Raw genomic sequence first — 15,749 nt, forward strand, 5'->3', positions numbered from 1 at the left:
ACGGAACCGTTACTTCTAGTTGGGTGGAACCGTTACTTCTGGTTGGACTACAAGCCTGCAGTCCCAACCCTGCACTACTTCTGGATAGGCTCTCAGAGAGCCTAGCAGCCAGATGTCCCCGGGATAGGCCTCTACAATAATATAAACCTAAACCTAAAATAAAACCACCTGCCAATGACATGGCCACAGCCAGACACCCAAAGAAGCCGGTAGAAGATGACGGTGAGGGACCTTGGACTTTTGAAGGAGAGACAGGTATTGCGAAGTTTAGTTCTGCTTTAAGTTAACAGACAAGGAATTTAAGTCCAACTTCAGTTAAAACTTTTAGACAGGTAACAAAGCAGGTAAAATAGTAGAAGTTGCAATTCTTCCCCTACTCTCTCTATAACAAAACAAAGGCTCTCTCATACGGGTAGCTGTGGTACAGTAAGGTAGGGGCAAACAGGTCCGCACACATACTGCAGCGCCGATGCTTTGCTTCGCCACCCTATTTTTAACTTGGGCTGTAGAGCTTGACAGCTGGCCCCGCCTGTCAAACTCTCCCCATTGAGATGAATGGGGCCTCCCTGCAAACCGCAAGCCAAACAATTTGCTCTAGGGTTCCCTGAGAAGAGATCCACCGCAGAACGCTTTTCAGAGTGCGGTAAGCATTGAAAGAGCTCTAATGCCCTGTACACGACCGGTTTTGCCGTCGGAAGAAACTCTGAAGGTTATTCAGACGTAATTTTGACGGAATTCCGCTCAAACTGTCTTGCATACACACGGTCACACCAAATTCCGACCATCAAGAACGCGGTGACGTACAACACGTACGACGGGACAACACGTACGACGTCTCGTACTTGCTTCAGAGCATGCGTCATTTTTGGTACGTCGGAACAGCATACAGACGTTTTCCCGATAGGAATTTGTTCCGTCGGAAAAATATAGAACATGTTCTCTATCTAATTCCGTCTGAATTTTCGACGTAAAAAGTTCGATGGGGCATACACACAGTCGGAATATACGATGTAAAGCTCCCATCGGACTTTTTCTGTCGGAAATTCCGACCGTGTGTATGGGGCATAAGATGTTTTGGCTTTACATACACTTTAAACATTTTGATGTGAAAATGATCATGATATAAAAAAAGGAACCCATCTTAACCTCCCTGGCGGTTTTCCCAAGTGTGGCTCGAGGTTAAATTTCAGTACCATTAGCGGTAACCCCGAGCCACACTCGGGATTGTATTGCAGGATCCTGGTGCGGTATACTTACCTTGTCCCCAGGATCCTGCGATGTCCCCCCCGCTGTGTCCATGGGCTGTGTCCTCCGCCCCGTTGTCCTGCATGCCGGGCTCCGTTCCCTGCGAGCGTCGCAACGCATGGGGGCGGAGCCTGGTGGCAAATTCAAAAAATTGAAAATTCATAATACATACAGTACTGTAATTACAAATTACATTACTGTATGAAATCATTTCACATCCTATTTGTCCCCAATGCTTTGTCCAATGCCCTGCATGCAGTTTTATATGATATATACTGTTCTTTCTGCCTGGAAACTGGAGATTGTCCATAGCAACCAAAAAGTGTCCCTTTACGTCAAAAGTGGTTTTAGACCAGCTAGAAAACCGCGATAGTAAATTAGAACACTTGCAGAATTGAGCGATAGTGAATCGTGGGGAAATTAATTTTATTTTTATTATATTATTATTTTTATAATTATTTATAGTTATTTATTATATTATAATTTATGATTTTGTGTTTCAAACGTTATCATACCCGGGATGTCTACTTGACTTTGGACAGATATAAGTGTTTTATTGCTAAGAATTACAGGCCTACAATATAAAACGCCAAATTTCTATGCAAAACAATTTTATCGCTTTGAGACGCAAAAATCTAACATAATTATACCACCAGGGAGGCTACAAAAGCTATTGCGGCTTGGTGAGTTGTATACAGTAACAAAAACAACAACAACCACAAAAAAACGCACATTCCTTATAAGTCTGTTTTATGCTTTTGCTATATTTTTACAAACTTATTTGTGTTACCGAAAAGGATTTGAAATTCACGATCCCGCACCTATAAATGTGATTATACATAATAGCGTTATGGCTTCTTCCCCCCCGCTGTTTACTTTGCATATAAAGCACCGTCTTTAGCCAATGTATGCCTAACTTATATGTTGTCATAAAAACGTGCGGCAGATGTTGATTAATGACTGCGTCTTCAAGGCTCTGCTTTTATGGGGCGCCATAAATTGTCTTTAATAGGGTAATATCTCAGCACAATGAAAAGCGCTTGCGGCGTTCTAAACTTGATAATTGGAACTGAAAAGATGTGAAGGAGAAAAAAAAAAATAAAAATATAACAGCAGACAAAATAAATCCAGTGACCAGCATAATAAGAGAAAGGGTTCTGTAAACCAGGGAATTTGAAGAACTGCAGGACATGTAAATAACAAACATTGGACTGTTAATATGCAGTCAGAATAATATAGAAGGATGAACTTCCCCTGAATATTGATGATGAAGTTGCGGTAAAACTTAGGATGTGAGTATCGCTACATTAGAAAGAAAGAGGGTTAAGTCTTGATTATTAAAGCATATTAACCACTTGTAAAAATCAGCATTTTTTTGCTCGCAAATTGCTTAGAACCCCCAACATTATATATATTTTATTATATAGCAGAGGCCCGAGGGAAAAAAATGATGGTGGTTGCAATTTTTTCATGTCTCACGATATTTGTGCAGCTGTTTATAAAATGTAAATTTTCAGGGAAAAATACACTTTAATTTTAGTGCAAGCAAACACAATATAGTACCCAATTTTGGTAAAATATAAAGAATGATGTTACACTGTGTAAATAGATACCTAACATGTTACGCTTTAAACTTGTGCACGCCCCTGGAATGGCGACAAACTACGGTACATTAAATGATCCATAGGCAACGCTCTTAAAGCCTGTACAGGTTACCAGGAGGTCTGGTGCTAGAATTATTGTTCTCACCCTGATGTTTTCAGCACAACCGCACACGTATGGTCCGATCACTGTTTACATATGCATGCTGGACCTATGTGCACATTTGCATTTGTGCGTGAGCACAGGGGGACAGGGGCACTTTAACTTTATTAAATTAATATTTATATTATTTAAATTAATTTTTTGATGCTTTTTATTCAATTTTTTTTTTTATTGAACTTTATTGCTAGTGCAAGGGATGAGCAACATCCCTTGTGATAGCATGGGCCATAACAGGTCCTCTTTATGGAGAGATTTGGGTTCTCAGATGTGTATCACATAACCAACCTGAAGACATCTAAAAAGTAGTATTTTAAAGAATAACATGCGAGTGGGACCTCCAAGGGAAAGGGGGGGGGGGGGAGTGGACTTTTGGCAGGGGGAAGCGTGGAAATAGACTTTAAAGAGGAATTTTACCCATAACATTTTGATAAAAAATAATGTTCTTTAGCAAGGAACATTCATTCCGCATTAATAGTTATGCTGCCAAAATAAGTGTGTGCTGTAAATTGCCTCCAGCGTTGCTCCTGTTTCTTCCTGCTGCTGGCTGACATTTTTTGCTGAAGCCCAGCCCCCCCCCCCGAGCAGCAGTAAATCTTTAGACTGTAGGCAGATTGGCCTCTAGCGGCTCTGATTTTCGGCACAATGGCAAAAAAAGAGAGTAACTGAGCATGTGCATAGTGGGGTGAGACAGTGGGATTGATTTACTTAAGGCAAATAGACGGTGCAATGTGCAGTTGCACTCTGCAAGTGCAGGTGCTCCAGAGCTTTGTAAATAAGGTAAAGCTTCACTTTGCAAAGAATACCCAATCATGTGCAAGGGAAATTAAAAAAACAGCATTTTTGCTTGCACATGATTGGATGATGAGCTTTTGCTCATTTACTAAACACTGGAGCAACTGCACTTGCAGAACTGCAACTTCACTTTGCAAAGTGCACAGTCTATTTGCCTTTAGTAAATCAACCCCAGTGTATTACTGAATTTTAAACAGCATATGCACTTATTTTTATTGTTTTACATAGCTATACCTGCAAAAGTGGCCAGCCTGGACTGATCTAGCAAGACTTAATTTTCTGACTAAAGTTCCACTTTAAAGTGAATCTACAGCAGTATGGACTGACTTCACTGTCAATAAGGAGTCTTTCTTTAAGCACCCTAGAGTGACCATATTTTGGCCCACGAAAAACTGAATGTGATGGGGTGTGTTGAGACTTGACTGTTTCCAGCCAAGGAAGCTGCCATCTTTGCCTCTGTTTAACCACTTCAGCCCTGGAAGATTTTACCCCCTTCCTGACCAGAGCACTTTTTGTGATTCAGCACTGTGTCGCTTTAACTGACAATTGCGCGGTTGTGCGACGTTGCACCCAAGCAAAATTGATGTACTTTTTTTCCTACAAATAGAGCTTTCTTTTGGTGGTATTTGATCACCTCTGTGGTTTTTATTTTTTGCGCTATAAACAAAAAAAAGCGTCAATTTTGAAAAAAACGCAATATTTTTTACTTTTTGCTATAATAAATATCCCCCAAAATATATATAAAAAAAAATTTTTTTTCCTCAGTTTAGGTCAATATGTATTCTTCTACATATTTTTGGTAAAAAAAAAAATCGCAATAAGCGTATATTGATTGGTTTGCGCAAAAGTTATAGCGTCTACAAAATAGGGGATAGTTTTATGGCTTTTTTATTATTAATTTTTTTTTTTACTAGTAATGGCGGCGATCAGCGATTTTCGGGACTGCGACATTATGGCAGACACGTCGGACAATTTTGACACATTTTTGGGACCATTGGCATTTTTACAGCAATCAATGCTATAAAATTGCATTGATTACTGTAAAAATGTCACTGGCAGGGAAGGGGTTAACCACTAGGGTGCAGTTAAGGGGTTAAGTGTGTCCTAGTACGTGTTCTAACTGAAGGGGGGAGGGGACTGTGCAGAGGAGATGACAGATCGCTGTTCATACGAACATATGAATTCATATGAACAGACGATCTGTCTGTTCTCCCCTCAGAGAACTGGAAACTGTGTGTTTACACACACAGATCCCGGGTTCTCGGTGTGCCTCAAGCAATCGCGGGAGCCCGGCGGTGATCGCGACCTCCGGGCACTTGCATCGGCTCCGTGGGCGAGCAGGGGGCGCGTGCGATTCGCGCAGCCGATCTATGTTGACGGCGATTCGCGCAGCCGATCTATGTTGCCGCAGTACAACTGCGGCAGCTAGACGGCATGCGGTTAATCTATAACTGCCGTGATGATGCACATGTGATCAGTTATGACACCAGCCATTGGATGGTTTGACAGTTTGGTTGAGAGCACAACCAATAGGAGTGTTACATTTCCGGCACGTGCCGGAATGAAACCGTTTTTTAAAACTGGTAAATGGATGGGTTTACTTCCGCTTTAAACTAGAGTGATTCAATTATTTTGAGCTTGGGCAAAAAAAGCTAGAATTTCACTAACATTATGCTAATCAAAATGTTGTTTTTATCCAAAGTGCAAATGTTATTATGTGATATGTCCCTTTTTTAACCGCTTCAGCCCAGAAGATTTTACCCCCTTCATGACCAGGCCATTTTTTGCGATACGGCACTGCATTACTTTAACTGACAGTTGCGCAGTCGTGCGACGCTGTACCAAAATAAAATTGATGTCCTTTTTTTTTCCACAAATAGAGCTTTTTTTGCTGGTATTTGATCACCTCTGTTTTTTTTTTATTTTTTGCGCTATAAACAAAAAAAAAAAAGACAATTTAAAAAAAACAAAAAAAACAATATTTTTTACTTTCTACTGCAATACATATCCATTTAAAAAAATAAATAAATAAAAAATCTAATTTCTTCATTGATTTAGGCCAATCTGTATTTTGCTACATATTTTTAGTAAAAAAAAATCCCAATAATGCCCCGTACACACGGTCGGATTTTCCGACGGAAAATGTGCAATCGGAGCGTGTTGTCGGAAATTCCGACCGTGTGTGGGCTCCATCGGACTTTTTCCATCGGATTTTCAGACACACAATGTTTGAGAGCTTGCTATAAAATTTTCCGACAACAAATCCCGTTGTCGGAATTTCTGATCGTGTATATACAAATCCGACGCACAAAGTGCCACGCATGCTCAGAATAAATAAAGAGATGAAAGCTATTGGCTACTGCCCCGTTTATAGTCCCGACGTACGTGTTTTATGTCATCGCGTTCAGAACGATCGGATTTTCCGACAACTTTGTGTGACCGTGTGTATGCAAGACAAGTTTGAGCCAACATCCGTTGGAAAAAATCCTAGGATTTTGTTGTCAGAATGTCCGATCAATGTCCGACCGTGTGTATTGTATCAATATACACTAATGCGTGGACATTAGTGTATATTGATGGGTTTGCGCAAAAGTTATAGCGTTTACAAACTATGGTATAGATTTAGGGACTTTTTAGTTTTTTTATATTTTTTACTAGTAATAGCAATCAACAATTTTTAGCAGGACTGCGACATTGCGGCTGACAAATCTGACACTAAGTGACACTTTTTGGGGACCAGTGACACCAATACAGTGATCAGTGCTAAAAAAAAAATGCATTGTTACTGTATAAATTACTCTGTCAGGGAAGGGGTTAACACCAGGGGCAATCAAAGGGTTAAGTGTGTCCCTAGTGAAGTGGAATAAAACGGTATTTCTATATACCTGACAAGACCAGCTAGGTATAATCACGGCAATTACCACTCTCACAAGACCCTCTTAGTACTGTAGTACTGTAGTACTGAGCTTCTTTGTGAACACAAGAAGAGATGAGTCAAAGTCGATGTTCAAAGCTATCTGATTTAATTCTGGGCGGGTATACAACTTATATACGTTATCATTAGCCAATCATATTGAAAATGGGCGGGGTTAATACAGAGGTGTACATTACATATCATTAATTATGCCATCTGCTTTCATGACTCATAGTCATGAGTCTTGCTTCCCTGTGTCCTGTCTCATGACACAGGAAAGGTGGCCCAGACATATTGAGCAACAATTCTTTATTTAGACGGTACAGAATAAAACTGCTTACACAAGCTATATTTTCCTATATGTGTGCTTTATAGACAACCTGTTATTAACTAGTTGACTTTAACTAGAGTCTGAATATACAAGTTAAGATATAAAATGGAGTCACTTCTGTTCTGTATCAGTCATATTAATACAATCCCCTCTTTCAGACACGAAGGTCACGGAAGTGACGAAGGTGACTGACCTCTCTGCATTGTGACACACATAACAAACTCAAAGCAGGCACACAGAATTAATGCCAGAAGCAAAGTCACTATAATACACACAACAATATACTTAATCCAGGAGAATACTCCATTGAACCAATCCATCCTATGTTACCCAGGGGGCTCTCAAGTAATTATTTAGCCTTTTCATCATGTCAATACCCCCTTCGGTTCCCGAATTCGGTTGTCCTTTTCCAAAAACAAAAACAATGACCTGGCATAGCGGTGTTTGAGGGGGCATTTAGAATGAATATTAGCCTTGAGAAAGTGACGTTCCTCACTGTCCCAGAGAATTCCCATTATCGGAACCAATGAGGCCAAGTAACACCATCCCTTGGAATCATTCAGAATCCATGGATGGCTGTTGCCCAAGGCCAGTGGCTGTCTGCTAAGGACCCATTGGGTACCTTCAGAGAATTCTGCAAGGGTAAGCTGTAAGAGTTAGCCTAGCCATCTCAGTATGGGGGTCAGAGGCATGCATGAAGGCATATATAGTGTGATTTAAGGCAGGATCTGAGGTGTTAAACACTGTGGAGTTCCCTCAGACTTTGAATACACATCCCCTCTATGTCTAATGAGAGTGTTATTAGTGGTGTTATCGGGTGGGCCACATAAAACCTTAAGGGCCCCCCCACAGAGGCTGGCGGATGACATGTGAACCAATTCATATATACTACAGTGCTCATGCCAGCATCCCTCAAAACATTATCCAACAGCTACAGTTTCAAACCATCTTTCACACTGAAGCGGTTGATCACAACAACAACAACTGTGTGGGGGATGGTCTGACTGGGCAAACACAGAGATCCATGTTCCTGCTTTGCAGAAACACTAAATCTCCATGTTCTCCCCTGACAGAACAGCGTTATCATAGGCAGATTGCCGTTCTGCCTCTATGGGGAACGATCGCGGGTGGACGCAGACATCGCATCCACTAGACCCGCTGATTGGCTCCCCCTCTGTCCCACAAAGGCTACTGGTACTTGGATTCATGCAGCCGTGTCGGCTGGCCGCAGTAAATGTGCAGAAGGCGGTCCAGAAGTAGTTAAAGGCACTAAAATTATGTTTCTGATACAACACTCCTTTTAATGCAGTGCTACAAAAACATGCTAATGCAAATTTAAATATTTACATATAAATGGTCATTTAAAAAATTATCAGCACGAAAGATAAGGGAAGTAGAGGATCAGGATGTTAAAAGTGAATTGTACCACTGATAACAGCTCATCAAATTAATTTTCCACATTAGCTTTAAAATGGAGAGGGACCGGCACACTGTTTTTGTTGAGTAGGGCAGTTATATCACATTTTTATGAATAAAATGATACAATTGCACTTACAAAACAATGACTTGATTAGGCCATAAAAACAATGAGAACCTATGCTGTGTGTAAAGGGTAGGCGGGTGATGGCAGACCTTCCTCCATGTTCCCCATACGTTGGGTACCAAGCGTGGGTCAGATAAGAGCATACCTCCCAACATTTTGAGATGGGAATGAGGGGCACCTAATAGCCAATGTATGTAGGCATAAGACACACCCCCCTGCCACACCTCCTTAAAGGAGAATTATACAAAGAAAAATGATTAGTTGAACCCACAAGTGCTTTTTTTACCACTACTATTACTTTATATTGGCTTTTGAACTTTACAAATGCAGCAATTTAGAAATTGGATGAAAGGTCTTCCTTTGCACTGCCCATGGCAACCACAGGTAGCACTGCAATAGGATATCTCTTTAGGTGCTGTCTTTATACCCCAATGCATCTAGTTATCCAAAGCTGTAGGTTGTGTGTGCTGGTTACTTGAATAAAACTCATTTAAGAACTTCACACCAGGCAGAAGGCAAAGTTTAAAAGCTTTACTCAGAAAAAGGTGCAAAACATGACAGAGTCCTTTATTTTCCCTAAATCCCTACTCCCTAACTCAGGTTTGTGTGCTGCCCCGGCATACCACAGCTGGTGTCTTCTGGAGGACTAAAGGTCTTAGTAGCCCCAGGCATGTTAACAGGCTCCTCTCTCCAGTGATGACAACTGGACGAGAAGAAAGCTAAAGGAGAGCCGAGTAGGGCCCCCTTTAGAGTGAATGATGGAGGATCAGATTACATTGCAGCAATCAGCCTCTCTTCTGCCCACGTGGCTGGTCTCGTCTAGACAGAACTCACTCCTATTTTTTTATGCACAGGAAGGGGGCAGAGCCTGAAGTCAGGCAGTAGTTAACTAGGACTTTCCAACTTGCTTACATGTGGGATACCATCAACAGTTGATGAATTCACTGTCGCTAGGCAGCTGGCAAAAGGACATTAAAGGAAAGATGGAGGCTTCTGGAGTGAGCACTGAAAAAAAAAAACATGGAGCAAGGCAATACACAACAACCCCAAGAACAATATGAAAAAGGGACTGATATTGTATTCTGTATTAGCAAGCCCCTGCATATGTTTTGGGATAATCCTCCATAGCCAGTGTCAATATTAAAGGGACATGGCCCATAACATCTAATTCTAGGTACATATGCTGGCAATTCGGTCTGTTTTTTACAACGGTTCTTGGGGTTGTGTTGTAGTGCCTTGCTCCATGTTTCATTCAGTGTTCACTCAAGAAGCCACCATCTTTCCTTTCATCTCTGCTTTTGGCATATGCCTAATGACAGGGAATTCAATTAATGTTGATGTGACATGGTACCCCACAGGTGCTGCTTTTTTTTTCACAGTCAAATGCTGTCTAAGCTTTAACCTGGTCCCACCCCCATTCTAAGCCCTACCCTATGCTAACTACCCTGTAAAGATGTCTCTACTTACCTATTCTAAGGTCTGGTCATATGATTGGCTCCCAGCTCTGTAGACAAGACACAGCCGACATTGGATCCCCCATAGTAAGTCTATGGGTGATGACAACACATAGGCATTGCAGCCGTTGTCAGCAAACTCTCCTCTTCACTGAAGGCGGCCACGGGGGACATCTCGTGGGAGCACCCTCAGAATAGGTAATTATAGACATTTTTCCTTTACAGGGCAGTTAGTAGAGGGCATCGAATGGGGATGGGAGAAGGTTTAAGTATAAATAGGATTTCATTGTTCTTTTACTTTAAAGAGGAAGTAAACCCTGGTGGGTTTTACTTCCTCTTTATTTCCCTGCAAAGGTAAAGCATAATGGGCTACTATGCATTGCATAGTAGCCCATTATGTGTCACTTACCTGAAACCGAAGCCCGCAATGTCACCGTTGTCCCCACTAGCAGGGAGCGTCCATCTTCACCCCTCTTCCTTCCGGGGGCTCTGTGACTGGCCAGAGACGCGTGACATCACTCCCGCGCATGCGTGCGGGAGCCACCAGTCACGGCATGACCCCTATTCGAAATGGCACGATGTGCCGTAGTCATCGGCGCTCGGGTCTTTCGTAAATATCTCCTAAACTGTGTAGGTTTAGGAGATATTTCCAGCACCTACAGGTAAGCCTTAATATAGACTTACCTGTAGGTAAAAGTGGTTGTACAGGGTGTACAACCACTTTAAGGTACAGTAAGGGCCTATGTAGAAGGGGTTTTGTTGCTCTAAATGGGTTTTGCTTTTCCATACAATACTATAGGAATGCAAGGTGAAGCAGATGAAATGCAGGTCAGCAGCAAGTATTCTTCAGGTCAAATGCACCTAATGAATTCTAAATGATCTCAAATGGATGTCACACTTGGACACAAGCCTAAACCCTTCGACACAGGCCCTAACAGTAAGTGATGTGATTGGGTATTCACTGCGCCCATCCATTTCACTTGCTCACTGCAGCATCCTAGTAGTGGTAATGCTACCTTCTCATGAGTAATTCCGAATTAGTCTAAAATGGCCCATGGGTGGTACATTGGAGACACTTTATCTAATACAGAGTTATGACCTCACCATAATGGATGCTGTTGATTAGGAATCGCATTGCTCATGGGAAACATTTCCAGGCAGATTTGGATCCAAATTGTATGCAACCCTCCATATGTGTTCATACTTTAGGATTAAACTTTCTTTTTTTTTTTTTTATGTTAAAACAAAGATGTGCCTATGTGGTAATTTTTCTCCTTGTTCCAGGGACAAAGTCGCTCTACTAATTACATATATATGTCTACAGGTGTATTGCCCATGGTTTAACAGCGGAGGAAATTGCAGAGTTCAAAAGGAGGAAAGCTGAAAAGTTGCTTTCTAAAAAGGAGGCAGAGGTATGAGGAAGAGGCAAAACGAATTATGTCTGGTTGTTGTGTGTGTATGTCAGTGTATACCATCTAGAATATCTAGAACATCTAGAATACACCATGCGTGGGCTCCATTTTGATTCTTTTTTTTTTATTTATTTATTTACTTTTACATGCACACATGCATGCCTACAAGCACTCAACATGATTTACCCTCTCGCTTGAGAAATTGTTTAAAAAAAAAGCAAATTTCTTTTGCACATCACTGGATGATTGAAGTGAATACAGGTTTATTAACCACTTCCATACCGGGCATTTTCACCCCCTTCCTGCCCAGGCCAATTTTCAGCGCTGTCACACTTTGAATGAGAATTGTGCGGTCGTGCGACGTTGTACCCAAATTAATTTTGAACATTTTTTCCCCCCACAAATAGAACTTTCTTTTGGTGGTATTTGATCACCTCTGCGGTTTTTATTTTTTGGCGCTATAATAAATACCCCAATTTAAAAAAAAAAAAAAATTTCCTCAGTTTAGGCCGATATGTATTCTTCATCTTTTTGGTAAAAAAAAAAAAATCGCAATAAGCGTATATTGATTGGATTGCGCAAAAGTTATCGCCTCTACAAAATAGGGGATAGAATTATGGCATTTTTATTATTTTTTTTTTTGCTAGTACTGGCAGCGATCTGCGATTTTTATCGCGCGATATTGCGGCGGACATATCGGACACTTTTGACACTATTTTGGGACCAGTGACATTTATACAGTGATCAGTGCTATAAAATGCATTGATTACTGTATAAATGTCACTGGCAGGGAAGGGGTTAACACTAGGGGGGTGATCAAGGGGTTAACTGTGTGTCCTAGGGAGGTGATTCTAACTGTAGGGGGAGGGGACTCACAAGGGGGGGAGACCGATCGGTGTTCCTCTGTAATGGGAACACACGGATCGGTCTCCTCTCACCTGACAGGACGTGGATCTGTGTGTTTACACACACAGATCCACGGTCCTGCTTGATTAACGGGCAATCGTGGGTTCCGGGCACACGCATCGGGTCCCAAGTGATGCGGCGCGCGTGCGCTCTTCACAATGCAGGGAGTCCCAGGACGTCATATGACACCCACCCGGAGGGATGAAGGGTTCCTGCGGGCGTCATATGACAATACAGCGGTAGGGAAGTGGTTAAAATACAGTAAGTCCTTTAGTAAATCAATCCCATTGGTGCTAACTTACTGAGCTTCAGTATCACATACATGGGGTCATAAATATGTCCTGCCCCTCCCAGATTACCTTATGGCCCCCTCTCCGATCCTGATTTCTAAAGCAGCAGTATGGCCCTGCTGCAACCATTACAGTTCTGTGCTTTAAAAATGTGTTCAGAACTTGGCTACGGTTTAAGGCATCCCCAGAGCATTTTATGTACAAGAGTTGTGTATTCTGAATGTTGCCGTTTAAGCCATAGAATTCCAGGCTAGACCTAACTAGTCTTAAAAATGCCCCTCCCCTCTTCTAACACCTATGCTGACTAACCTGTGTGAGAAAGATTTGTATACTTACCTATTTTCAGCCCGGTCCTGTCATGTTATTCCCTATGCCAGCCAAAGGTGGCTGCAGGGGAAAGGTGAGAGCACTCAACAATGGCTGGTAAAGCCTGGTGTGTTGACATAGGCTTTTTTGGCCCATCCATTGTCTGTACTCCCTCTTCTCCCCTGCAGCTGCTGCTGACTGACACAGGGGAGCCAGATCACTTGACCAGGCCAGAGCAGGCTGAAAATAGGTAGGTATACAGATCTTTATTACACAGGTTAGTCAGCATAGGCGTTATGAGTGGTGGTGGTGGGGGGGGGGGGGGGGGGGGGGGCGTTTTTAAAACTAGTTGGGTTCAGCCTGGAATTCTACTTTAAAGGACCCTCTCCAAATAGAGAGAGTATTTCTTTTTTTCTAATTAGTACTTGGTAAATTGGAATTTGTCCTTCATGGCAGTGCCCAGCTACCAATGTCCTTCTTTTAGCAAAAGCTGGCAAAGTTGGCCTTGAAAAGGGTCAGCAAAAAACATGTTTCAGTTCCCATAGACTTAAATGGGGTTTTGGCTCTATGTTAAGAATTTGTTGCTGGGTTCGCCAAACTTCTTTTGCATGGAACTTTGCCTGGTTTTCTCATCCCTATCCAGATCATTCAGACTTCATTGCTTATGCATTTGACCTGCAATTGATCTCCATCTGAACAGCATTTGACCCAATTCATGCTGCTTTTACATTCCCATAGACTTATATCTAGAGAGAAGTAGTTCTGACAAAAGTCCATCAACGCTGGTCCTTATAAAAGCATGCATGTTGACTACTATTTTAAGGACTAGCTGTTGTTTGGGTTTGAAACCAAACAACAGCACTACAACTTGGATGCAGACGCTGGTGGGCATGGCTTGCAGTAGTAGAAGGGTTATAAACCCTTTGTGCACTAAAGCAATCAGGAGGTAAAAAGTAACTTCAAACGCATGGCATTCTGACACTCTTATGCCCTGTACACACAATAGGATTTTCCGACAACAAAATCCATGGGATTTTTTCTGACGGATGTTGGCTCAAACTTGTCTTGCATACACACGGTCACACAAAGTTGTTTGATAATTCCGAACGACAAGAACGCGGTGACGTACAACACGTACGACGAGCCGAGAAAAGTGTAGTTCAATAGCCAGTGCGGCTCTTCTGCTTGATTCCGAGCATGCGTGGCACTTTGTGTGTCGGAATTGTGTACACACGATCGGAATTTCCAACAACGGATTTTGTTGTAGGAAAATTTGAGAACCAGATCTCAAACTTTGTGTCGGAAATTCCGATGGAAAATGTGTGATGGAGCCTACACACGGTCGGAATTTCCGACAACAAGGTCCTATCACACATTTTCCATTGGAAAATCCTATCGTGTGTACAGGGCATTAAAGGTGCTTAAATGCATTTATTAAATAAACAGTAACCTCAAATGTCATGGTATCCCCATGATTCAAGATCTCAAAGGGCAGTGGCGACCTGTCCTAATCTACATGCAGGGTGCCAGATGCATGGATTTCGATTAGGTTTTTTTGTCCATCTCCCACGAGGGGGGATTGCCGCATTCCCGCCCGTCTGTAGGGGGGTGATCACCGCCTTCCCGTCCGTCTCCTGCAGGGCAAACCAACCCCCCACACACACACACACCCACACACACAAACACAAAATTATGAGCATCAGCCACCACTGTCAAAGGCTAATCTCCTAGAGGAGGAGGGCAAGTGAAAAAGCACAAAAAGCATGCAGAGTCCCAGCCTTAGACATCATTATGGGGCTGATTCTACCAGATAAAGTACCTCTGGCAGGGGTTGGAGGTCTAAGGTAGATTATAATGGTTTTCTGTCAACTTTCCTTTTTTTCTGTTTAAAAGTCCATAAACTGATGTATTACATTACATACGTTTTTATTTGCTTGTATAACATCTTCAGACACTGTAGTCAAGGCTTAGTTTGCAGAGCATGCTGGTCTTTACAATAAGAAAGCCCATCAATGCCTGCATAGGTGTGCAGCCTAAACTCTTGATGAGTCCATCTCTGCTAATACAAAGAGAGGTCTCACCTTCGAATCATGAGCTATGTGTGTGTGATTTGGTTTCCATCTATTCAAAAGAGGGCTTTTCACAACAAAGTTGTAGGCCAACCTCAAGCTCTCCACATCTTGGTAACTATATTACCTGTATAAACAATAAACAAATACATAAAATCATTTTATATAAAAAGTTTAAGACCTACACATAGTAAATAAAATTTATATAAATACATAAAACTAACATACTGCTTTGTAATGTTTTTTTTTTTTAAATTCTATATTTTATTTTTTCAAACATAGAAAAAGAAAAAAAATACATTTTCATATATATATATATGCATATAAAACAAATATCGTATAACTTAGCACATTGTGATTCAGTTTTTAGTAGACACATATGACTTATTTTCAAACAAGACAGAAAAAAAAAAAAAAAAAACAACCGAAAACCCCAAATACAAAAATTTCCTTATGGCATTATTTAGGTTATCTCGCTCAACCCCCCCCCCCCCCTCATAATGACCCATCCTGCTCTCCGAGCACATATCCGTACTCCCTGGTGCAGACCAGAAGAGACCATGAATTCAATTTTTTATTAAATTTCTCCACCTTACCCTGTGTAATCACAATGCCTTTTTCCATGGCGTATATATCCGCTACTTTTTTTAACCATAGTGAGATCGAGGGGGGCCATTCTTGCTTCCAAACGGCCAGGATACAGGCCTTTGCCGCATTCAAAAG

The 15,749-nt window shown here is 41.7% G+C and overlaps 1 protein-coding gene across 2 annotated transcripts in view; it reads left to right on the top strand.

The window, feature by feature from the left end:
- The window catches only part of LOC141126853 (retinal guanylyl cyclase 2-like), a 211,856-nt gene that overhangs the window by 184,890 nt on the left and 11,217 nt on the right, over positions 1-15,749 (top strand). Inside the window, exon 19 of one of the 2 annotated variants that reach the window (XM_073612862.1) lies at positions 11,368-11,455. The exons of the other annotated variant lie outside the window; for it this stretch is intronic. Coding sequence (XP_073468963.1) covers positions 11,368-11,455 — 88 coding nt within the window. The remainder of the gene's footprint in view (positions 1-11,367; positions 11,456-15,749) is intronic. 2 annotated transcript variants of the gene reach the window in all.

This window comes from Aquarana catesbeiana, linkage group LG02 (assembly GCF_042186555.1).
Source record: "Aquarana catesbeiana isolate 2022-GZ linkage group LG02, ASM4218655v1, whole genome shotgun sequence".
Classification (NCBI taxonomy): domain Eukaryota; kingdom Metazoa; phylum Chordata; class Amphibia; order Anura; family Ranidae; genus Aquarana; species Aquarana catesbeiana.